The sequence below is a fragment of the Opisthorchis viverrini genome (genome assembly GCF_000715545.1).
Source record: "Opisthorchis viverrini unplaced genomic scaffold opera_v5_10, whole genome shotgun sequence".
NCBI lineage: Eukaryota > Metazoa > Platyhelminthes > Trematoda > Opisthorchiida > Opisthorchiidae > Opisthorchis > Opisthorchis viverrini.
Genome location: NW_008751666.1, coordinates 2,644,700 through 2,670,326, shown reverse-complemented (window position 1 = coordinate 2,670,326; position 25,627 = coordinate 2,644,700). Strand labels below are relative to the sequence as shown.

The window sequence follows — 25,627 nt, the reverse complement described above, 5'->3', positions numbered from 1 at the left end:
GTGAAAAGGGACCAGAAAACATCATGAGGATGGATGCCAAAAAGGATTTGGGCATCTCAAACTTGTCCTCAAACTTGTCCTTCTCACTGCACCATGAGAAATCGGCCCAAAAGTCATTCGCCATTTTACGGATGATCAGACGCATCTTCTCCCGTATTACTCGCATGGACTTCCAAACGCTCCATAGGGCCTTCATCAGACCTCTTCTGGAATACGCCAACCAAGTTGTCTACCCAGGACGCACGAAAGACGTCACCATCACTGAACGTGCCCGGCGAGCCGCCACGAGAATATATACCGGCATCAAATCCGTGGACAACGAAACGCATCTCGCGATGCTTGATCTCTTTCCCCTGGAGTACCGTCGCCTCCTAGGGGACATAATTCTTACTTATGCCCTTTTTGAGCAAAGCTTGGCAAACAGGTTTTTTTTGCCGTTTAAACAGCAAACACCCGGCAGGGACATAGTAAGAAAATTTTCAAGCTCAGAGCACACATTCATTAGACGAATTTTTTTCTCATTTCGGGTAGTAGGTTCTTGGAATGACCTTCTTCCGACGGTTGTCCACGCTCCGTCTAGAACCCAGTTTAAAGCACTATTAGGCACCTATTTGTGCAAATCCTCGAGCTGGCAAGCACACAGTCCCGAGCTGAGGACATAAAGAGCAATACTGCACCCTTTTTTCACTTGTGCCTTTCAGGTGAGCGAGAGCCACTGACCAACAAAACCAAAAGCGACCCGGGAAACTTGGGCATTATCCGCGGTCCTGTGTATCAAACCGCGAAAACCAAGGTCTGCTTTTGTAACCAATCACGCACGCGCTAGGTTCTTGGCCGTCGCAGCGTCCCACTACAGGGGAGCTGGATTCTGACAGGCAGGAAGGCGACCGTTAGCGGAGCGATAGATGAAGGGGGGAATTGTGTAACCTCTTCGCAAGGTGGCTGACTGGAGCGGTCTAACTGGCCTGCTATGCTATAGCCAGTGAAGACGGTGTAACTCGGAAATATCTCTCCGGCCCAATAAAAAGCACGATTCAGGTCTTGGCGACTGGGCAGTATCTTTCGTTCAACGGCTGTCATTCACACCTCTTCCCAATCATCAGTTTATTCACTATGGTCAATCTATCTGCCAGTCCCCAGACTGTTATTTTGTGTTTACTATACCCCTAAGCATAATAAGTCAAAACGATTGAAGAAGTCTTATTTAAGCAACATCCTTCAATGTTTGTATCTCCTGTCGAGTTTAGCAACATCTCTCTCTTACTCAAGCCTAATCTTTTCTTGCTGTCGACGTATGTTTTGTCTCCGAAGCGCACTTCAGACAGCTTAAGCGTCCTAATTAGGACGAACTCGGATGCCTCAAAATTCACCCACGTGTCGATCTTGACTCGGTGGCTTGTGACATCTGTAACGTGGGAGTCGCACTCCCAGAATTGAGGGCGCTTTACGGGACTTGGTCCCCGTAAATATTTAACTTCGCGCTTCACGCTTTTCTGACTTCGTCTTCATCTGTAGAATCCACAAACGTGTACAGTGGTCGTAGTTACCACAGTTTCGTTCGCCGGTGATCTGGTAGAGGGTGGATATCTAGCTGTGCGTTGGTGGCTGTAGCTAATATAACTTAATGTTGAATGCGGGGCTTTCAGCGGACTATTCATTGACCATTGCGACGCGACCCAGCCTGGTTTTCATGGATTTACCTCCGTCTCTCTCTCTCTCTCTCACACACACACACACTGTTCAATCATCCGCCGAAGAATATGACCAGAAAGTGCATCGATTCATCATCTACCAGGCTAATGAACGGTGGTTTTCATGTGTTTCACATAACTCTTGATGGTAAGGATGACTATCGATGTGCCTTGTTCTATAGGCGCTTTTCATTTGCTACATGTTGCTAAATAGATCCCAAGGATTCCTCACCGTGTTCAAAGAAGACTGGTTGAAGCTTATCGGATTCTAGAGCCTTCTCGTCTTTTAGTACGGATATTCATTCCGATGGGTGCTTAAGGTTTATATTCTATTCGCCCGTATGCACAATCTCTAGAGGCTGTTGCAGGAGACCAGCCAAACTTCCACAGAGACTGGACCTCACTGTGGTGTGGCGGTTTGTGTGACTCCGTGACCCATTGAGCTATACTGAGGGTTGTCCATGTGACACTCAGCTTCTCATACCAGTTTAGTCAGTGGTTGGGAATCGGACCAACACAGTCACCAGCGCTCTAAAGGTTGTTGGTTGGAACGTGTGGCGACTCGTTCTATGAAACGGCAATCCAGTTGCGTTCCCCGCCAAATACCACTGCCTTGCGGTCAGGCTTCTAAACCAAAGACTGGTTGAGGACCCAAATCGTCCCTTTATCTGGGTGTGGGCGCCACTGCAATATCCGACCCGTATACAACCATGAATTGCACATATACAAATAAACTCATGTCACATCGCCGTCGCGTGGTGCGTTCAGCCGGGTCGCCCTACTTGCTGTATACAGCAGGGCGAACAAGCGAAAACATGCTGCTTCTGAGGCTTTTCCCACAATTTCACGTTTTCCTTCATCCATCCTACCCCACCCCAATTTAAACACTTTCCCTCCGAAATCTGGTCTACTTAGCTGCGTTTGATGTTCGCACACTGAAGCGATCAGAAAAACAAGTGGCGGTTGCTCGTACGCTGGACCTTTTCTCCATTAATGCATGCTTTCTGTCAGAAACAAGGATACAGGACACAAGTACTGTGATTGAACTGACTGTCCCCTCGCTCTCCTAGGTTCCGGCTGCGTAGCTCTGGTGATGCAGCGGCCGCTGCAGCTAGGTATGCTGGGGTTGGTATCGTATTGAGCGACCGGACAGAAGCTCCTCTATTTCACTGGATATTCGTTGGTAGTCGCCTCTATGTGGTTCTTTTGGCAATGCGTAAGAGAATCCCGAGAGTGGGGTCCATCGCACCCTGTTTATTGTGTCTGCTTACGCCCCTAACTGATTGAACCTTTGAATCTGCCGAAAACGGTTTCTATGACGCTGTAGGTGCTCTTTTACAAGTCTAAAAGCTCAGGCACATTTGTGGTTGGTGATGACACCCAGGTAAGTAGACTAAGTGTTGCTGAGGCCCTATTAGGTGGTCTTCTTGGATTGAGTACGAGATGCGCAAACAGCGGAAATCACCTACTTCAGATGTGTGCTTATCACAGGCTGTTCCTTTGCAGTACAAATTTCCGAAACAGCTGGAATCTCTTGACAACGTGGTGCTCCTCGGCGAACCATTCCCAAATTCAACAGATTACATCACCGTCAGTTATCCGTGGTGAGAGTCGATAACTGCCTGCCGCTGATTTTGGAATACCAGCGTGGACTCCGACCATGCACTTGTGCGTTACTTGAGTTTTTCAGGTCTACGCAAACCATGAACACCTCGCTTAGCCACTGAGAATCTAGCAGACCCAGAAGTCAAACGAAACATACAGAACCGGCGACTCGAACGCCTTCCAGACGGTCCGATATCGGATATAAACGGCCACTGAGAAAATGTTTAAAGTGTTACTCACAGCTGGAACTTCTGTTTGCTGCACAACCCAACCAACATCCGAACATTGGATCTCCGATAGGACTGTCTGCTGGAGACCCGGAGACTGATTCCTCATGGCCGCAACCATAACTCCATCCGACGCATATCTGACGCCAGGTGAAACTGGGTGTTTTTGAAGACCGAGAAGCTTGGTGGACCCTAAAGGCCGAAAAAATGGAAAATACTAAGAATGCTGGAAACGTCCGCAAGCTATTCTACTTGATCCGTTCAACTGGTCCTCGGAAATCGCGCGTCGGCGGAATACTCAGGGACCAGGGTGAGATGGCTCACTGGTTAGAGCGCGAATCTATTGACCGGAAGGTCTTCGTTTGGAACCCGACCTATGCCTCAGCTTCCGTCGCCTAGGCTTGAGCAACCTGGCAGTATCGTAGTCCTCGTGCTTCCTTCGGCGGCATGGCAGTTAGGCGCCGAAATGGTGCTACAGCTGGACGATTTAATCAGGGACCGAAATGGCTCCCTGATATTTAGCAAAGCTAAATCTTTGGCCCGCTTGACACAGCACTTCGAACAGCAGATCAGCTGGCCACCTGCTACCTCCAATCTGCAACCCTGATCTTCAATAGAAAGGTGAACCGTGTGTATAGAGGCTTCAGTCTTGGAAGTGTCCGAGTGCATTTATCTACTCAAGCGTCATCTTGCGACTGATCCTGACAGCCTTCCACCTGCTCTTTTCAAGGATGGCGGTGGGTTTTCAAGCTAGTGCCTCTCCAGCCTATTTGGGTCTATCTGGCAGAAAGAGACTGTTTCAGACATTTTGGATGAATAGATAGTAGTGCCTATTTTCAAAAAGGGTACTCTTAGTAAATGTAACTACAGAGGTGTTAGTTTGACTTCCGTTGTGACAAGGCTTCTGGTGACACTGATTTTTCGTCGTCTCACGGTGGCGCGCTGAACATTGACCCATGAGAATCAAGTGGGATTTGGACCCGGTAGAGGCTGCGATAACCACACCTGTACACCACGTCAGGTGTTAGAGTAATGTCACATGTACAGGCAACCCACAATCTTGGTATTCTTTGACTTCAAAGTTGCGTTTGATTCTGCCGACCGGTCGGTGCTGTTAACTACACTTGCACAACAGGGTGTGCCCCAATCCGATCCCTATGTTCGCATACTTCTGAACGTGTGAGACTGTATGCGGAGCTCTCCAAAAGCTTCCCTACAAAAAGTGGTGTCCGACAAGGATGTTCACCCTCCATTCTTATTCAACTTCATCAATGATGAAATAATTAGACGAACGGTGTAAGGTCTTCGAAACCCGGGGCGAGATGGTTGGCTCAGCGGTTGAAGTGCGAATTTACTGACCGGAAGGTCCGTCGTTCGAACCCGACCTCTGCCTCTCGACTTCCCCTGTCTAGGCTTGGGCAACCTGACGGTATTCCAGTCCCCGTGCTTCCTTTTTTTGGCATGGCAGCTAGACACCGAAAGGGCGTTACGGCTGAACGGTTTTTTCCCGATTTTGTTGTTACTGGTGAGAGTCTTATCGGTGTGGAGTGCACACACGACATCGCCCTCGTCTTTGTGGACGAAAGCGAGGCACAAGCCCTGCTGAATAGACTGATCACCATCATATCGCCTTGCCAAGCGCCAAGTCGTGTTTCAGAACGTACAGTCTCTGAACATATTCCTTACAACTCAAGAATACCTGGAGATTGCGGGAAACCTTACATACCTCGGTAGTTGTATTAGCTCTAACGAAATGTGTCTGATTAAGTCAGTGAAAGAACCTCAAAGGCGTCACCTGTGGCGTCAAAAAGACATCTCACTGGATCTTAAGAGTCGTGTGTACCAGGCTATAGTAAGGGCTGTGTTATTGTATGGGTGTGAGACATGGCCTCTATGGGTAGAGGATGTGAGGCGTGTTCAAGTTTTCGACCACCGATGCCTCAGAAGCGTGGCTGTTTGCGGATGGCGTCAACGTGTTAGTAACGAGGTGATTAGAAGGCGGGACGATGGCTCGGCCACGTTCTACGCACGCCGAAACACAGTCCACCGAGACAAGTATTGTCTCCCGTGCCTCCTTTAAAATGGCGGAAACCGCGAGGTGAACAGCGTGTGGCTTGGCGGAAGGGGCTGAAAGAGACCACGAAGAGTTTGGGGTCACCATCACCCTGCCTGTGTTTGGCTGGAGACATTACAAGAAATGGTGGCTAATCGATGTCAATGCTGCCAGTTTCTGCTTAGGTTGTTTGGTCGAGCGCTTGGAAGTGTAAGCACTTCAGAATGCCTGACGTAGGCCAGCACTAGGTCCTATCCCTCACCCAGTCTTTCTCTCTTCTTTCCGCTCTAGAGCTTTAAATATAATTTGACGAACCTTATAGTTGTATGGCAGCGAAATATCAGTGTCAACACTGATGTTGTCTTTGATGATGAGGATGATGATGATGATGATGAACTAATTTTCATTGCTTTTAATTCCCAGCTATCGCTTCATTGCACTCCAGTTTTATAGTACCTGGAACTCTGCCAGGTTGGAGTGGCACGCCATGGTAGATGGTCTATAGTTGATAAAGGCCAGAAGAGGGTCTTTTTCCAAACTGAAGAAGTTTTAGCACAGACGACCAGCTTCCCTGTGAAGAGTCAGGTTTAGGATGCTGAGGTTCATTCCGTCTGATTACACGAGCCGGAATCATGGCTACCGCGAATTGGGACGCCGGAATTTTTTTTCGGTATTTGGCCATCACTGCCCTCAGAGAATTTCCCGAGTTCTGTAGAGAAACAGGATCAGTAGCTCTGAAGTGCCCCTGGTGGTTTTTAGTAGAGATTGATGTGTTGATGATACTGCATAGTTTGCACTGGCCTGTCGACGTGCTTTGAATTGTCTTCTTCGGAAAGCCGTCATTCTACAACCACGCTTAAGGTGAGGACGGTCAGGGGGTCCAGCAATTACTTGTTGGGAAATTTCGGTGGTCACTACCAGCAAGCTGCTTTGTTGTTTGCCGTCTCTTTCGAGACCAGGCACCAATGGTTGGAGACATTGGTGAGCATGACTTGGCCACGCACCCCTTGGAACGCATGCATCCAAATTATTATCTTCGATTCACAACTCTTCGCATCATTGTCACCATCTCCACGGTCATCATCATCATCATCGACAGCATGACATCAGTGATCAACACATTTCGCTGCCGTACAAACATGACTTATTTGAATGCCTTATTGTGAAGAAAAGAGTAAAGGTGGACGGGGGGCTTATTGCTGGCTTACCACAATCATTCTGAGGTGCCTACATCTCCACACACTCATTCAAGCAATATGGATAGAAACTGCAAACAAGGACGCCACTGACATCGGTTGGCAGCCATATCTTGCAGTGTCTCCAACTAAGCGCAGTGGGGATCACACGGTCCATATCCTGAAAAGTGAGTAGCGCCGTGATCTTCATACCTCTCTGTCAGGTCAAAGGTTGGCCACCACTCTGCTTCTGCCACTGTGAGTTGGGTACGGAAAACAGTACTCTTCAGCAAACGATGGCTAGGCATACGCAACACATGTACCAATTAACGCAGCTTCTGGTGCTGAGCACATTCTTCAATGGAAGTAACCTTTGCACAGCCGAAAACTCGCTTTCTGATTGCCTCGCTACCGACACCAATCCACATGAGCTACGGTTCTTAGACAACGATTGCCGAACACCTGAATGTCTCAGTTCTGCCGCTCGAATAGGCCAAATCTCACAACCGTTCAACAAAACGGGCTACCGAATTCTCTGTTCCCAAGAGCTATAGCCCATCGGGGGGCGAGATGGCTCAGTGGTTAGAGCGCGAATTTACTGACCGAAGGGTCCGTGGTTCGAACCCCACATCTGCCCATCGACTTCCCCTGTCTAGGCTTAGGCAACCTGGCAGTACCCCAGCCCTCGTGCTTCCTTCGGGTTGCATGACAGCTAGGCACCAAAAGGGTGCTGCAGCTGAACGATTGTTTGTTGTTGAAAGTTGCCTTTTATTCCTTTGATCGTCAGAATATATGGCAGCATATTGCAGTTATCACCATATGAGAGCACTACTGCTTCACTGCCAAATAATTATGCCAATTTGCCTGAATAGAGCCTTATGATGGAAAGAAAAAAATGGGCACGCAGAGGACCTGTCGATAGTCTGCCATAAACATCCAACCTGTCTGCACTTTTAACAATCGATCGGACAATCTCGATGGAAACTAAATAAATGAACACTACTAACATCGGTTAGCTATCGTTCAGGATCTGCAGTCAAGCGTAAGAAGGGACAAGTGGATCTTCATCACCATCATCAAAGACAGTGTTATCAGTGTCGACCACCATAAGGTTTGTCAGTTATATTTAAAGCCCTGGAGTGAAAAGAAGAGAACAAGAGTTGGTGAGGGAGGGGACCTAGCGCTGGCCTGTGTCAAGCCTTATGGGGTGCCTGCACCTCCAAGCGCTCAATCAGATAACTGAAAGAAACTGACAGAACGAATACCACTGACATCGGTTAGCCGTCATTTCTTGCAATGTCTCCATCCAAGCACAGGTGCGTCACGGAGACCCAATCCTGGAAGTCGGAGAGTACCAACGGCACCAAAAATTCTCGTAACCTTCTTCATTTCCTTCTGTCATGCTAAGTTATTTCCACTTCTAGGTTTCGAATTGGGTCATGAAAGCAACATCCTTTCAGAGTTCGCTTCATTACTTCATTGTTGGCAAAATTGAAACAGAAAGTTGAGATTACGGACATCCTTATCGGATACCACTGTTTGTAGTAAAGCTGCTGGAGAGCAACCCATACACTCCGGCGCACCGATCAGTATGGGAATGCAACCAGTGCATGCGTTGTGAAACGACCGAATTGATCAAAAGAATTGAACTCACTCTTCAGGACAAGGAGCGTAAAGCTTGCATGACACCTATAGTCATGCTGCTACCCTAACACTTAACGGGCCGTGGAGTGATCCACACAACCTTTTCCCGACTGTTCTTGGGTTGTGCCTTCATTCTTTTTCGTAAGACAGCGTAAACTAAGAGTCTAGATACAGCAGAAGTCAAGCTGATTCCTCTGTGGTTGCCATACTCACTGCGAGTGCCCCTTTTGGAAATGGGCACCACTATTGACACATTTCACTTGGTTGGGATAATCTCGAGACAAATAAGTTAAACAAGCATTGATTTCATCCTCATGTTTAAAAAGAGTGGATTGGAGTTTATCAGGACAGAAGTTCGATGACGCTTGAGGAGCAAAAGGCATTCGCTTCAACCCGGGGTCTGAAGTTCACTGTCCAGGAATGCTTTGCGAGTGGGAAATCGGACTGTCCAACTGCAAGTGGCCAGCTGAATTACTGAAAGTGTTCAACCGAATGACAGGCGTTTTTTTGGGGGGGGTTCAGGACAAGGAGCGTAAAGCTTGCATGACACCTATAGTCATGCCGCTGCCCTAACACTTAACGGGCCGTGGAGTGATCCACACAACCTTTTCCCGACTGTTCTTGGGTTGTGCCTTCATTCTTTTTCGTAAGACAGCGTAAACTAAGAGTCTAGATACAGCAGAAGTCAAGCTGATTCCTCTGTGGTTGCCATACTCACTGCGAGTGCCCCTTTTGGAAATGGGCACCACTATTGACACATTTCACTTGGTTGGGATAATCTCGAGACAAATAAGTTAAACAAGCATTGATTTCATCCTCATGTTTAAAAAGAGTGGATTGGAGTTTATCAGGACAGAAGTTCGATGACGCTTGAGGAGCAAAAGGCATTCGCTTCAACCCGGGGTCTGAAGTTCACTGTCCAGGAATGCTTTGCGAGTGGGAAATCGGACTGTCCAACTGCAAGTGGCCAGCTGAATTACTGAAAGTGTTCAACCGAATGACAGGCGTTTTTTTTTGGGGGGGATAACCGCACGGTTGCTACTAGTGACTGTTTTGCTCATCACAGTCCTTTTTAGGCCCGTTTATCAGCTGGTGTTTCAACGCATATTCCTTAGTTTCTCGCTTTCATCTCAGCTTTCTAGACACACCGCTCTTTCCACGCGCGCGCTCCTTTCCAACTGACTGATGATTCATCGGGTTTTGTTGTACCATCGACCAGGAGTATTACGTATCTAAGCTTCGCCTAATATTGGGGTTTTGCTCCAACTGCAGTGCTTGCATGTACCTGGTTGTTCCGTTTACAGGCGAACCGGTACGGCAGCGAAGCGTCAGTGCTGATGTTATGTTATCGGTGATGACAAGCGAAGCGCCTTGCATCTTGCAGGGAGGCAGAAACTACCGGCAGCAACAGGCCTATTGTCCGAAATGGACTTCTGTAGGTGGTTTTGGTCGATTCGCTTCACACCAAGATCCATAGCCAGATGAAGTGCTTGAATTTTATATAAGAAGGGCGCCCCTTCTACATCCATAAAGACTATGTGCACGTACGTGTCTATAACGAGTACTTCTGAGTTCACCACATGCAGTGGTGTCAGCCCTTTCAGCTTCGTACTTGATGTTCTCCTCGGGTCTTCTTTTCCTTCCTCTGACACCTCGGAAACCGAATTACTCGCATTGGGTTCCGCCATAGGCATCTGGTGCACTGAAGATGTCGTTGCTCTTGGATGAAACCCTTTTGGAATGCAAGCTGGTTTAAGCAACGTAAATAGTCCTGCTGCATGCTTCGACATACGCTTTACACATGAGAGGTATAAGACTTAATGGGATTAAACTCGAACATGATGCTTGGTGATGAACTGATCGATATGGTAGGTAAATTTGTTTATATGGGCAGCCACATAAGTTCCGGTGGACTTGCGGAAAATAAAACAACTTTCTTAATGGAGAATGCTGGGGCACCTTCTACTGACCTCCGACATCAGTTCGCTCTGTCCCATTTCATGGATGGCCGATATGTGCAGACTTTCTTCGAAGACTGTGTTTAACCATTGAGGCCTCTGAAGCACGGGATGGGTCTGACAGGAACATCAGATCAGAAGTGTTGAGTTACCCCAGATGGTTTTTTAAAGGTAACTTTCCTTCAATAGAGCAGTTGGTCACACTCCATGAGTTATGCCGGTTTGACCATGTACACCGCATGCCTCGTAGAGTCCTATTCGCCCAGTCGTGTTCCGGATGCGGATGGCCCCTGGGGGCAACCAGTCCATACCGTGGCAATGAAGCACTGAAGCGTTTTGTAGCCAGTCTGGTCGTGTTGGTAACTGCCGTTTCCTTAATTCAGGACTTTTGGACGAGACAAACAGATGGTTAGTGATCCTGGTAAATATGACTATGCCACGCAGCCTGCATCACCGCGAAGCTCTCATGCCCCCCATTACACCAAACAAACGGAACATCGATGAATTCATCCGTCGCCATAAGAATGTGGCAGTTGTTCCCTTATTCCTCTTATCCTCTTTGAACGAATCTATAGCAGATTAAACCACTGAACCTTGGCACACGGTTTATTTATGAAAAAAGATAGAACATTTTGCTCTGTGAGAGGTGACTTTATGTCTTCCCCTATCATTTCCAAGCGGGCGAGATGGCCCAAATAGTTAGAGCGCGAATTTACTGACCGGAAGGTCCCTCGTTCTAATCCCACCTCCGCCTCTCGACTTCCCCTGTGTAGGCTTGGGCAACCTGGCAGTATCCCAGCCCTCGTGCTTCCTTCGGGTTGCATGGCAGCTAGGCACCGGAGGTGCTACAGCTGAACGCATTTCCAAGCACATTTAGAACTTCGGTTACCCCAAAGTTCCTAATTGTCTAATTAGAAAGTGATAAAAGTATAATACTAAAGACACCCCTTCGGTAGCCAGCTGCCATGTCACACGAGGACTGGGATGCCGCTAGGTTGTTCAATCCTAGACAAGAGAAGTTGAGATGTACAGATTGGGCTCTAAACACAGACCTTGCGGTCGGTAAATTCGCGCTCTAACCACTGAGCCATCTCGCCCATGTTAAAAGGTGGTGTGGTACTGGATTACTTGTTCTCAGCTTGTCATGTCTAAGTTGGTTATCAGGACATATCATTTCTCCTTTCAGCTGTCTACCATGGCTTCCTTGTCATTCAAAGATGTTAACGAAGAAGTGGAATATTGGCGACGGATGGCAGAGGAATACAAACAAGCGTGGGTTTTTCGCTACTTTACGTTTTTATTTTGTTCCCATGAATAGCATGGAAGAAGCTCGTGAGGAGCTGGAGGATTTTCAAATCAGTTCTCGGGAGCTTGAGCGCGAGTTAGAAATACAATTGGGACAGTTGGAAAAACAAAATGAAGCGCTTATTCTTTCAAATGAAAAGCTAATCTCAGAGAGGGATCAGTTACGAGTAAGTTTTGTTTGGTATGCCTAACAGCTATTGGTGGGATGTCCACTAGTTACCTTTTCAGGACAAACCATGGTTAAACTATTGTCTGTAGTGTGGCCAGATGGATTTCCTTTTCCATTATGACATCCTTTGTGTTTCTCCGCTGTGAACTACTAGCGTCTCCCCTTCTCTTCGTACAGGACCTCCAAGTTTATTGACTATTCCTTACTTTGGCAGCTTAGGTTTCGTTGCGACTCATAGAGCTTCCATCTCTAAGATTTCAGCTCCAACTGTGTTCGTTTCAACAACAAGCACAAGTGTGTTCTCTTAGTCGATCTTGTGGATGTCGAGCAACCAGGAATTCAAAAGTCATTCAACAGTTGCCTTTGGGGACGGAGATGTAACTGACCAAAAAGTTGGGAAATGATAAAACGTTACGACGCCCCTTTTAGAGCAGCGGATGCGATCGCTGTAGGGGCTGGATCGGTGAGGAGGAGCCAATGGTTCCGGCTGTACCTCTACTTTCTGGGAGTATTGCTATTGTCTATCCTCATTGTTCTGGTTCAATAAGCTCCACTGGCTTGACCTGACATCATAGTAGGATAAGCAAACTGAAACCGACTATGGAGTCACGTATGACTTCTTACCCTGACGTTGAATTTATCTCCCAAACGCCCATGGTTTCCATATAAGCCCAGTATCAGGTGATTCGTTAGCTCAGGGATAAATTAGTGACAGGTTGTCATCTGTATCCGACTCTTTCTCGAACTCCGTGCCAAGCCCGTTGTTTCAGGGGATGTTTTCAAGTGTCCAGTGTCGCGTACTTGTTAGATGTGACCTCTGCCCCATCATGGCTTTGTCCACCGATTTATCGGAAGTCTTGTTGGTGTCGGATGGCGTCAACGAACTAGTGACGAGGTTATTAGAAAACGAATATTTGGTTGTATAGCAGGTAGTACTTCAGTCGTAAAAACCATCCGGGACCATCAACTGCGATGGATCGGTCGTGTGTTGTTAGTGCTAAAACGTTGTCTTCCGGGACAGCAGTTTTTCTCCATACCTCCTTCAGAATGGCGCAAACTGCGAAGTGGACAGCACTGACTTGGTGGAAATGTAACAAAGAGATTACGAAGAGTTAAAGTCTCGTTGGTGCTGTCCGCCTTCCTGGATGTCCCCATGGCCCCCTGTGCTTGGCTTGGGGCACTGCAGGAAATGGCGGTTAATCGGTGCCAGTAGCGTTCGTGTTGTCAGTTCCTTTCCAGCTATTTTGACTGATCGCCTGAAGGTGTAGATACCTCACATTATTTGCCATGGACCAGCGCTGGGTTCCCTCTCATTTATTCTTTCCTCTTCTGTTCATTGTAAGTCTTTAAATATAGTTAGACACAGTATGGTTGTACGCCAGTGAAGCCTCAGTATCAACACTGATGTTGCTATCCCTGTTGATGGTGATGAGTGTCCTACAAAACCATCGTTAAGAGAGTGGTCGCACGAGTGTGGTTAGTGCGTTAGATGAAGTATAAATGAACAGAGATTGCAACCATTTTCAGTTCGATCCTTAACCTTGATAACATATGCTTACATGAATGTGCGCGCATCACGTCTGCTCAAAAGGAACGGTGTTTGGTTTTGAAAACCTGTTAGTTTCATGCATTTCAAAAACTAGCCCCCGATGGCATGGGATTGCAGTTCATTCGCTGTTATTTGTTTATGGTAAAAGAGGTCGCAAGTTCGTTCAACATCTTTCTATTGTTGCACTGTTTTTTTGCTACGAACTCGACTGTCGAATGTAACGAATGGAGACCCAACCAACTAACCGAATAGATTTTGAAGTAATTATGTTCTCTGTAAAGGGCTGCTTTGAAGTGCATTTGAAAAGTTAGCCGTTTTAACGATAGTGTTATTCAGGCACTATTTATTTTCTACTGATTTTGTAAGGTTTTTACGAGAGTATCAATTAGAGACTAGTTACTCAGAGCAGGGACACCATATTTCAGCCCATTTGTCGCCCTAGGAAGGTGAGTTTCTGGGGTTCAGATTTCTGAGCTTATCCCTCTAATTGGTTTGGGGACGCTCTGAGATCCCATTTCAAAGGGCTCAGCTGGTCGGTTTTTACACTTTATAGTCATGTTGCAATGGTAGATAAAGTGCTTTGAAAGTAGCGTGGAAGAATCTACGTAAAACAGGTGTAAAAAAATCCGCTTTCCGAGTTGATCTGTTACTTTGTTGTTCAAAGATACTGGTCATTATCCGGCGGATAAGCCTCAATTGGAGGGATGCAGTCATGCGGCGCTAGAGTCTGAGCAACAGAGTTTCTAAATAGCTTACAGTAGTAGGGACACATGGCTTGAGGAACATATACACATGCTGTGATGTGGATCCTTTTACGGACAGCTGAACGCTAATCCTCTGCTCAGCGGTTAGTCTTGTTGCCCATAGACTTCAGTGAAAGAGATGCGTTACACGAGAGTGTTTTCCCGTGAAGCACTACTTGTAAGGTTGCTGATGACTCATCGATAGCCCATGACCTGTTTCGTCCTTCTTGGGGATCACCAGGTATATGCAGTCTCTGAGTGTTCCTCAACCTTATCTTCTACTTGAAACTAAATTGCTCGAACTTCGAGAAATACACTAATGTACCAGTTTGGTTTTCACAAGAGACTCATCTGAATCCTAGCTGAATCTCTCGTTTATGGTCTTGCTCAACTGCATGTGTTGAATAAGAACATCATAAACCAGAGATCCAGTTGCAATTCAGTCGAGTCTCCCATGAAAACTAAACTGACATGCAAATGAGTGTATTTCGCCAAGGATGTGTTCCCATTTTAAGGTTCGTTTAGATCACAGATACTACCTTTTTCTCTGTTTAATTTTTTATCTTGTGTGCTCTTCAATTGTGTTATCTGTTCTCATCGCAAACCACTCTCCACTGTTGTTTATTTAGTGTGATGGTCCAACGAATTTTCAGTCACGACCAGTTCTTATAAAGTTACAGACTTACCTCATCCGACTTAACCCCTTTTGCAGGAACGGCTGGATAGTGGTCAAAACAATGCAAATTCCGAGCTTACCAAGTTACAGGAAGAACTGGCTCGGTATAAAAATGAAAAGGAGCAACAGCAGAGGTATATTCGTGAAATGGAACAGCGAAACGATGATTTGGAACGGGCTAATAGGTAAATTCTCTTATTCACTACTTTTGATATTGATTGCCTTTCAGAGCAACTGTCGTGTCATTGGAAGCATTTGAGTTGCAACTCAATGAAGCCATCGAGCACAATGCCATACTGGAGAATGAATTAGATGAGAAAAAAGATCTCATTGTAACTGTTCAACGGCTGAAGGATGAAACCAGAGGTAAGCTTTGGTAGGTTTAGCGAGTGATCCCCGACCGAATGGGGAGTTTTTTATTTATCTCGTAGTAGGAATCGACTGAGATACTTACAAATACAAATTGGCCTCGAATTGAATATTTTAGTCACTGGCTTCCGCGCAAGAGGCCCCTTTATGTACCAGTTATCATATAGATATGGGGGATATATATATATATATATATATATATCTGGTTGAATGAGCAGCTATTCATATGTTGGGAATTTCTCTTTCAATCACCCATGGCGTTTGCCTGTTTCTCAACAAAATCGGGCAAGTCAACCAACTGCTTGATGACAAGCGTAGAGCAAATGCTTACTATTCGAAAACATCGATCCCCTGCTGTCCTAGCTTCTCACCTTACAGAAGTGACCCCGTTGTTTTCGTTTTCCTCAAAGTCTTGAACACTATTATTTGATGTGTTGGGACAAGAATCCAGTCAGTTATATCATCGAAAGGGAATTATCAAGTTTCTGGCGAACGAATTAACACTCGATTCAAACATGTTGCCATTCATGAAGCAGGACTAGAGTTTGAAGGCCTGAGAGCGTGCTGTCTGTATGCAGTGTATACCCCTCCCATTCTATTTTCCAGACGGGACATACTACTCTTAGGGTTGCTGGAAACTCTCCGATGACCCACGATCTGTATTTTTCTTTCTCGGGGCTGGTGAGGTGGGCTCGCTGACTGAGTTTCTGTCAACTTTAGGATCCGTTTGAACTTAAATTGTAAGGAATCCTCACAATACTAAGTTAGTTTCATTGGGAGACCTAACGGAGTTCACCCGAATTTCTTGTATATACGGCACGAAGCCGTCTCATGTTGGGGTGATATTTGAAATACTGAAATACATTGTCTAGGGGAACCGTGAACGATAGGATCAGCGGGAATCAGTTGCGTCTCCCATTGAAACCAGACGGCTGCGCAGCTGAGTATATTTCACGAAACGGTTCTGTTGTTTATACTTCGACTGTTGCTTGAGCCTTCAAGATTCACGTTTATATTATCTTACCATTCACGTCGTGTATCTGGTATCTCGAATATTCAATATAATATGATAGGTCTTTTCTTGTTTGCTTAGTCCCATGTAATCCTTTGATTTTTTTTAGATCTCCAGCAGGAATTAGCCGTCATTCGGAGGCAACCGGCAAGCCACTCCGCAAGTTTTTCCAATGGTCACCTTAACGATGTTTCCGCCCCATCCAAACGTAAGTATCGTTTTCATTTTCATATATTTGGTCTTACGTGCACCGCTAACACATGTATCTTTGCAACAGGGAACGGGCTTTTTCTGGTACGATACTTTTGTAATAGTTTGAAATGGGATAACTCTCTCGTTCAGCGGTAACTGCTGGGCGATTTTCGGTGCTGGTCAACCTTCAGCAATACGTGCTGGATTGTAGTTGATAAAGTGATCCGCATTCTATTCGAAAACTCTTCGGAGAGTTTTCAGCAACTCTGTAAGTAGCTTCCTTTATGACCACTTGATGAGTTTCACTTGTTGGTCTAGTGATTCCGATCCACCACCAAGGACTCACTTACACAGGAATACGCTGTGACCAGCTAATGTCTATGCTGTGAAGGCACCGCTGATCATGCGTTTGAATCTCCCTAATGTCGTCGGATCGGAGAGGCGAAGTTTCACAACCACACAGTAAGAGAGCTCTTAGTCTCCATTTACACGCGGCCCTTTAGCTTCAAGCAAAATCCGTTTCTGACGCCATAGATAATGCACGTTTACAAGTGTTGTCTGCGCTGTGATAATACCTGTTTTGAATCGATCGGGTTTTGCACAAACCTTGCCACAACACCTTTGTTGCATTCAACTACCCTCGTTTTGCAGACTCCTAAAAATGCGTACGCGAGACTCCTGAGATTGCTTATAGCGCGAACTTATTGATCAAAAGGCACTGTCTAGGCTGTTTCGGCCCTCGTGCTTCATTCGGATGATGTGGTAGCTAAGTACCAAAGGGGTGTTACAGCTGAACGATTATCACCACTCGTTATTTTTTAAAGCCACTGATCACTGGCCACTCTGGTGCGAAGTGATTGCTTCATGTGGTTATAAATTTAGGAAATCAAATTACTCGTTGGCATTCGCTGGTCATTTGCAGTATTTTCATTGTCCCTTGAAGGACGTGATAAGCCTGAAGCGTTTTACACTTTGATTTGAAATGGTTATTATAAGTGTACGAGAGGAACTAACTGTAGAAGTTTTCATACAGGCAAATTGTCAGTCCTAAACGTGTAACCAACTAAAGGTTCCACCCACTTGGTTATATGACGTCTTGGTGGGTGTTGTTGCCGTCACTGGCATCACATGATCGCTAATCACACTTCTGCGCACGTGATATGTAGGAATTGAAATGGTAATTTGATTCACTCGGTTCCTCTGGTAATTTTAGTAAGGGTACATTGGAAACCATAACAACATATGCCATTATGAAATATTTACCCAGAAACCTGATCACCGAAATTCAATATTCAATGTCTAAGTAGAGGAGGATCGTTAATTTACTGCTGTTTTCGCGGTATAAGCCGCGAAATAGCTCGGTGGTTAAAGCGTGAATTTACTGACAGGAAGATGCGTAGTTCGAACCAAACCCTGGGGTCTCGATTGCTCCTGTTTAGGTTGGGCAACCTGCAGGCCTCTCAACCGTCGTGATTCCTTCGGAAGATATAGCAGGTATGCACCGAAATGTGTCATAGCCGAACGATTATCATTGTTTTCATCGTGAGTTGCTGTTTTAGGTTGCGTGTTTGTAGGTTGTAGCTTGCGAACTCTTAACAAAGCTGCTGATATTCCCATCAAGATATGCGGATGAGTAGAGCCAATTCAATTGGATCACCCCCATATTCATTCTCCACATTACTGATGCTTTCACGATAGGCTCTTTACCGCCCACTACTCCGAATCGCATTGAGCACTGACCGGTGTAAAGTATTAGAAAGATCCCTTTCTATCTAAAGACTAAAGGTCCGAATCTGTTCGGAAACACAAACTGAATGGTTCCTCTGAAAGATTTATGGGTTTCGTTATTTGGTCTACTAATATCCCCGTTCATCGTGTTCTGTGTCCCCAGATTCAACTGAAATCATGGTCCAAACCGAACCGTATTCCGTACCCGCACCGTTACTCACTCCATCCACCCGGATAGCCGCTCTTAATATGGTCAATGATGCGCTGCAAAAAATCGGGGTAGGTTTTCTTTCCGTTTATCTCCAGTAGTTGCCTGTTTCTTGTGCAAGTGAAGCTTATTTGGACACTGAAGTCACATGGACCTATGTCATGTGATGCGCGGCAGTATTTTCAGTTGATTGAACACATACAGTTGCTCGTGATATCAAAGTGCGTGATGCCTTGCAACCTGACCTTCGGTATATTGTGTGCATGTACATTTAAGGTCATTCGTGCAAGGAAAGACCAGAACAACCTGAGGTTCATGTGCTCTGTGAGATTTTATTGGCGGCTGTCCGATTGACTTGTTTCAATTATACCAACCACGGTATCACCCTTCACAATTCCCTTGTGAGCGACAACTTCGCTTGCTTGTTTCATGTTTAATTGTTCCAGTGTGCGCATAATCTGGCCTATTTTTTCCGTTTTAATTCACGTCAGCCTTATTAAAATTCTCAGTCATGAATTTCGTTCCGGAGGCCAAACTCAGTCCATACTGAAAGGCTAATTCGGTAAAATTGGCAGCCCATCTTACGAATCTCCAGAGCGATTCTATTTGCCTGCAGGGTAGGAATAGAATTTTCTACCACTCAGCCACGGTGCCTGGTCAGCCGTGTGCTTGACTCGTATTTGGGCAGCACGTGGTGGTGAATCGTCCCCTAACCGCGTGGTTCATTATCACATAACGATACGAATGGGGAAATAGGTAGGCAAATATTGACCCAGTAATTTTGGTTTATCCGTTGAAATGAGAGTAATTAAACACACTTTATTTGTGCGTTTAGAAATGTCACTACAGGTTACTTACAGCTTGCAGCGTCCAACTCTAAATTAGGCTGCTCAGCCTACCCGATCAAGCTTACTCCCTAGCTGCGCCCGTTCTCACTAGTTCAGCTTTCCACCACGACTCACGAAACAATATCAGATGGTGTTCCTTGATCGAAACCACTTTATCTAATAGCCATGATTCACCGTGACCTTGCCTTTGCTCTCCGAAACTAGGGTTTCTTCGGGCAGGTTTTTCCCTGCTATCTGAGCCTGTCTGGGAGCATCAGATCTTACGCCTGGCGACCCAAAGGTGTTTCATATCAGTCCCTGCCATTGCCGTCGTATTTCCCTCACTGGAAGCTTTTTTAAAACAAGAATTACGGAGAGCCTTTTAAGCTAAGAAATCCGCGCGAACCGCATAGAATGCATAATCCAGTGGTACAACTGGTAGTCTCAGAGTACCTCGCCGCGTGTTAATGGACATTAGATCTCAGGTGAGCCAGCATGCTTGCAGTGACTTGGTCAAGAGAGCATTGCGTTCTTATTCAGGCCAGGTTATTAGGGTCGATTCCAACACCTGTTTAGTTGTTGACTCCTTGAAAGGTTCTATACTTTCGGTTAAGCTTTGGTGGTCTTCGAAGCTTAGACTATTAAGCCGTAGACTATTAAGCCAGCGTTTCGTTAGTAGAATCGCTAATTCAAACTATAAGCTTTATTTTGCAGCTCAGTTGGACAGGCACGGAATCACTGGGTCATGTGACCCCTGCTGACAAATTTACTGCTGTTTTCTGTTATAGGAAATGGTACGATCTCCATTTATCTAGCACCCCAAAAGGAAGCTGCCCCATAGCAGAATCATCCATTTCCTATGGTCTGCTCTCTTGTATGGAATGTGTTATGGAAATCTCAGTATGAAGAGACCCTGTAAAGCGAATCACATGTAGTACTTATCCTTCATTAAAGTAACTATGGGTGACTAAAAAAATATTCCATCGTAGGTTATGGACTAATAAAACCATATCTCATGCGTTCTGCGTTGAGTTCTGAAGTTTGATTGCTATCCGGGTGCTTTTAGCAAATAAATTTGGGATAGCGTTCCCCATTTTGTCTGAACTGGTGTTTCCACTTGCGAGATTTTATCGTTATGTGTTTAATTGTGACGTCTGAGTGTCGATAGTGACGATATTGATTCTGCTCCGTTAACAGCATCTGGAGCTCAAGCTATCTCAGCTATATCGGTCATACGGTGCTCCGCCCTTGTCGGCTCCCCCAAATGCATTCGTTCCTCCCGCCCTACCTGGTTCGCCATTCGGTGGCACGTTGAACGGGGGCTCTGGAAAGATGCCCAATTCGCATTCTTATCAACGGCGTGGTTCTTTGCGGTCCTGGACGAACGGATTGATGTGAGTTTTTGCCTGACTAGCCGATTTAGCGTTCCTCTCTCATTCTCTAAACTAAACTCGTTCAATAACAATCGTGCTATTCTACTGTCTACACTGAGATATCGGTTAATTAGTGCTCACTACTTGACTTTGTTCCTCTTATTTTGTGTGGTTCGCCTCTTTTTTGTGGTGATTTTCATCTTTTTTTATTATTTTCTTCAAGTTCGTGTGTCGACTCTAGCTACCTATATGACTTCCATGTTGCCACGTGATCTAAGCCCATGGGACACTAGAGTTCATTTGGATTATTGATCTAATGGTTTCAGGATTCCAGTTCACAGTGTGCTAGTTTCTTGTCTTGAGTTGATCGATGTACATCTGTGCTCCAAACCTGTCACAATCCGCGTTGCGTATTGTTTTCGGTTTGCTACCGCCTTGGGTTTTGCTCAGCATACATCTTTTCCGTTTTCTGGCCCTTGATGTGCAGTAAAAATTTTTGCCACTCCCTCCTCTCTCGGTTAATGCACAGAAAGCCGTACTATTTCGCTCACGTCACTTTATGGTTTTCGTAGGAACGTTCCATGGTGTCTGTTTGGTGGGGTACAGCATCAAATCACGTGGTTTTACAACGGGAGTCATCGGATAGTAACCTGAACCCGTCCCTGATAATCACTGGAAGTGAATCACGCTCCTGTCATGTACTAGGCGTGTGGTTAGTTTCATAGTCAGAATTGGTCGTCGCGCACTTGCGCAGATCAGATTTACAGAATTAGAGCACCTTATTGGAAAGTTAAAAATGGCAAACCAGCATGTAGGTTTTAATGCTCTGAAGATGAATGTGGAAACAGCAACTGAATTCAAATGAACAACCGATTATAGTGATCGGTCGTGGTATGGTATTCACATCAGTTCAGTATGTCAGCGGTTTGCCAAAGGCATGCTGGTTCCAGTTGCAACGGTTTCGGTCATCAAAAAATTATACAGCAGAGGAGAGAGCGAAGCGTCGAGGGCATTGGCATAATTGTTTGGTAGATTTTGGGTCATTCCGTTGTCTGAAAAAGCCGGAAGCTGAGCGCCTGCGGGATGAAGCAGATGCAGAGGTGCCACCGAATTCATCAACAAGCCACGTGTCATTAACGGGTGATGAGTCCCATGGCCATCATCCAAGGAACACAGCTGTCAACCGAATGAATTTACCGGGTGATACTTCCACATTTCGTTGCCAGGTTAAAGACTGTCCACCTCTCTGTCGATTCTATTCGGAACGGGTTTATTCAAAGGAGCGCTGCCAAACACACGAAGTCCATACTTCAGCCAGCGTTACTTATGTCGACTGAATGTTCTTTACCAAAACCATCTAGTGTATCTCTGCACTGCAAATCAGAGGAGATGTAAGCAACAAACTGTGTGCCCCTACCGTCCATACTGTATGTAGCAAGTAAGGTGACCCGGATGATGACACCACTCGACGGCAATGAGTTGTTTTAGCTGTTTTCAGTTATCAGATTAATGGTTGTGTGCTGGTTGGCATCCTCCACCCAGAAAGGAGTAGGATCAACGTCCTCGACCAAAGCCTTTTGCCCACGTGGTAATGGCTTTTGGCGGGAAATGCCAGTGCGCAATCTTTTCAAAAGAATAAGTTGCCACATATGTTTCGGCTCTCAACTTATAGAGCTAGGAGATTGTTGGTCATACCTCTGATCACCGACCAACCTGGCATGAGACTGAGTTTCAGGCAGTCATACCGCAGGACAGCCCAATGGGTCACGGAGACAAACGAACCGTCACACCGTGGTAAGGGCCCTTCTCTTTGTGACAGTAGTTGAAACGATTTGTATCTTTGAAGGATCTGAACCAAGGAAGGCAATATCGTCCGCGTACTCAATGTCTGTGAGGGAGCGCCCAGGGAGGTTTCGGTTCCCGAACCAAGGAAGGCAATATCGTCCGCGTACTCAATGTCTGTGAGTGAGCGCCCAGGGAGATATTCGGTTCCCAATGTTTTGGAGGTAGCTATAAAAATTACAAGCAGCGCCACAATAAGAAGAAGTTTCTAGAGGAATGGTTAGACGGATCAGCATTCTTAAACTACTTGACATGATAAACTCAGACGAAAGATAACTGTATATTCACACGCACTCACAAGAGTTCGCATGCAGTACCCTCACAAAGAATGTAAATTTAGAAGAAACCTCTCTGATCGCCAAACATCACCGGAGTCCTGATGGTCGGCAGAGTTCAAAGCAGCTCTGTGATCAATAAAGATTAATAAAGTAGGACGTTTGAAAGATTGTAGTTACTCAAGAACTTGTCTGAAGCTATAGATATGGTTGATTCACCTCGGCTGGAGTGAAACCCAGTTTGATTCTCACTAGTTTCCGTCTTTCGTAGTTGGTCAACCTGTACAAAGTGGTGTCATATCGCGTTCGAGGAATGATATTTCAAGCTGGATTTCTGTTGTTGACGGCTGGCTGGTATCGATGTTCTTGCTCTTTACCGTGTTCAGTCGATCACTGGAGACGAAAATTCTCTGAAATAATTACCGTTCCACCTTTTTCGCAATTTGTATTGTCGACACCCTTTTGCTTTTGGTCAGTTGGTCGGATGAACTGAAACAGGGTGCCTCTGTGGCCTACCGCAGAAGCACTGATCATCTGTTGGGCCTTCACAATCCACCAGCGTTCTGTCATTTTCCAGATTCTTGGTTATCCGGTGTGTGGAAGATCTGTGTGTACCATCCTAGTCGCTAACTACCGATATGGCGTTTTTGACATTGATCAGATTTACTGTTGTCGAACATATCCAATCTTCACTTGGTCCAATCAGGGATGGTTTGGATGGACGGGTCTAGAAAACGAAAGTATAGCCACCTTCACTGTCACTCTCGAAATCCAGCCAGTCTTCGCCATCACTGTGACTGCGTTTTCACTAACTGTACGTAGATAAGCTCGATTTTGTTGAGCTACTGAGACTAGTCGAAGTGGATATACGGAAATGATGTGCTTAGGTGCGCATAATATTTATAGAAAGCGAAACTATAATTGAGCCTGCACAATGGCAACCAAGTTGCTTACCCCAGAAGAACGACACTCCTTGATTTGGGCTCCCCATTGATAACTGATAATCACATGATCTAACTGAATCCATGACTGGCGTATGCTCGGTGGCCTCCAAGTAACTCAGTGTGAGCCCTTGTGCTAACATTTCGTGCTGATCAGGAGTGGACCTTTTCGGCACACAACTGAAGACGTCCTCTATTATCCAATCGGTGAGCGTCGACTCCAAATCTGCCACCTAACTGTGCTTCCTGTGGCCTCAGTAGTCCAAAGTGGGTGTTTGTCACCCATCAGAATGGCAGTATCCATCCTTGCTGACCGATGCAGTCTTGGTAGACCTCGGTAAAGCCCTTTTTCAGCCTGAGAACTACAGTCTTTGAATGGTTATGGTGACAACAAAGGTAACACCGTTTTTCACATTGGTCTACGTGGGTTTTAAGTGGACCAAACAACCGTACAGAGCAAAGGAGACTGCCGATTGGAATGCAACCCACTAAAGCGCTTTTGGCCTTGGGGCTGAGTGCAACTCCTTCGAGCCGTTGTATCATTACCACCAGCTACCTGAAGTATGAAGTGTGAAACATTTGACTTCGTCCTAAGCGGCTTGAGGTTTATTATTGAAATGGCGTTTTGTGTGCCTGTTTCGCAGACATAATACATTGATAGAGAGAGGAAGCAAGGTTTCAGCAAGCGTTATCTGTTGCCCAATTTGACGGAGATCACGGATATTGAAATTTGCAATGTGGTTTAGCTCTTCTGAGCGGTTGTTTTGTTTTATTTTACTAGGTGATAGTTGGGATACAGAACTGTGGGTAGAGGACTGGCAGCTATATTGACTGCAGTGGGTCAGTCGAAGGTTAGAGAAGGGGTATGTGTGAGGGCCGGTTGACGAACAGCTGCTACTTTCCGTTTGCTCAGGCCGAAGAAGGGGGCTTGTTTGAGATATCCCACCTTGAGCCGTTGACTTGAAAATGTGACTCATAAGGCAATGAGTTGTAGAGTTCTCCTTTGGGGATCGGAACCAGTGACTCAGTTGTTTGGCCGGTTGTTCACGGGAGACCAGCCTAGACCGAGTGACCCAGATATGTCCCACTCCTGCTCCTGTGTATGCCAAATATGTTTGGAGCCGTATTGCCCTCTTGGTAGGTTTTAGTTGTATTTCGATTGCACTGGATAATTCACTAGCGGTCATGGTCAACCGCTGAGTGATTAGAATGTGCCATTCTCAGGGCCAGCGTTTTGCAATCCGTTCTTGATGCTTCCATCTGTATGCACTTGCTGGTCATCTGGGGGAAACAGTCTACTTCCTCCACACTCCTGTTGTTCAGGAGGCTAGGACTGTTGTTCCACAATGCCCTATCTTAAGGTTCAAGGGTCGTCTTTCTGTTTCCCTTTCGCCTTCCTGGCGTCATTATGGAACGGAGTTCCAGCCAATTTAGCTCGTAGGCTCAAAGCTCATACGTGACCTGCGCGTCAATGTGACGGTTTTTGATTGAGCGAAGTTCGTTATTAACAACCCTAGATCAGAAAAGAACCAGTTTGTCACTCGATATAATCTCTTGTCTTTGTGACGAACCTCTGCTTAAAAAACAGCTCATTTGAATAAATGCGAATCGTTTACATTCGCAGTGTTCTTAGGTTCGCCGAATCGTTTGACAATAGATAGTGTAGGATGAGGCACGATCATGAACGACGGAATAGTGGGTCGGCGACAGGACCATCGGTTGCGTTCAGGTGTACTATCGATGCATACCCTCAATCATCGATGTAGTAGGCTTCTAGTACCCTGATCCCACAGGCAGCACACCAGCATACCTAGGTTTCGTTTCTCTGATTTTCGTGCTTGTTCTCCAGGTGATGTGTCGCCCAGTTTGTGAATCCTTCAGCCAGAATATACCGTAGTAAACAGTTCATGACGACATTATCGAAGCTTATGCGATGCTCATGGCCGAACCATTGGTGAATTTTATCTAATAAGTGAACAGTTTTCGCGATTCAGTTTTTCGTATGAATTCCACGTGCTCGCTAGACACTCCAGTATTGGAGCAGGGGGCACTACATCTCCATAGC

The 25,627-nt window shown here is 45.9% G+C and overlaps 1 protein-coding gene across 1 annotated transcript; it reads left to right on the top strand.

Moving 5' to 3' along the window:
* Window positions 1-11,672: 11,672 nt before the first annotated feature.
* On the top strand, window positions 11,673-20,529 carry T265_00994 (hypothetical protein; the record flags this gene model as incomplete). Its single annotated transcript, XM_009164909.1, has 6 exons — window positions 11,673-11,825; window positions 14,832-14,980; window positions 15,025-15,161; window positions 16,286-16,384; window positions 18,260-18,375; window positions 20,353-20,529. The coding sequence occupies 6 exons, from the start codon at window positions 11,673-11,675 to the stop codon at window positions 20,527-20,529; spliced, it is 831 nt and encodes a 276-aa protein (XP_009163173.1).
* Between the last annotated feature and the right edge of the window lie 5,098 nt (window positions 20,530-25,627).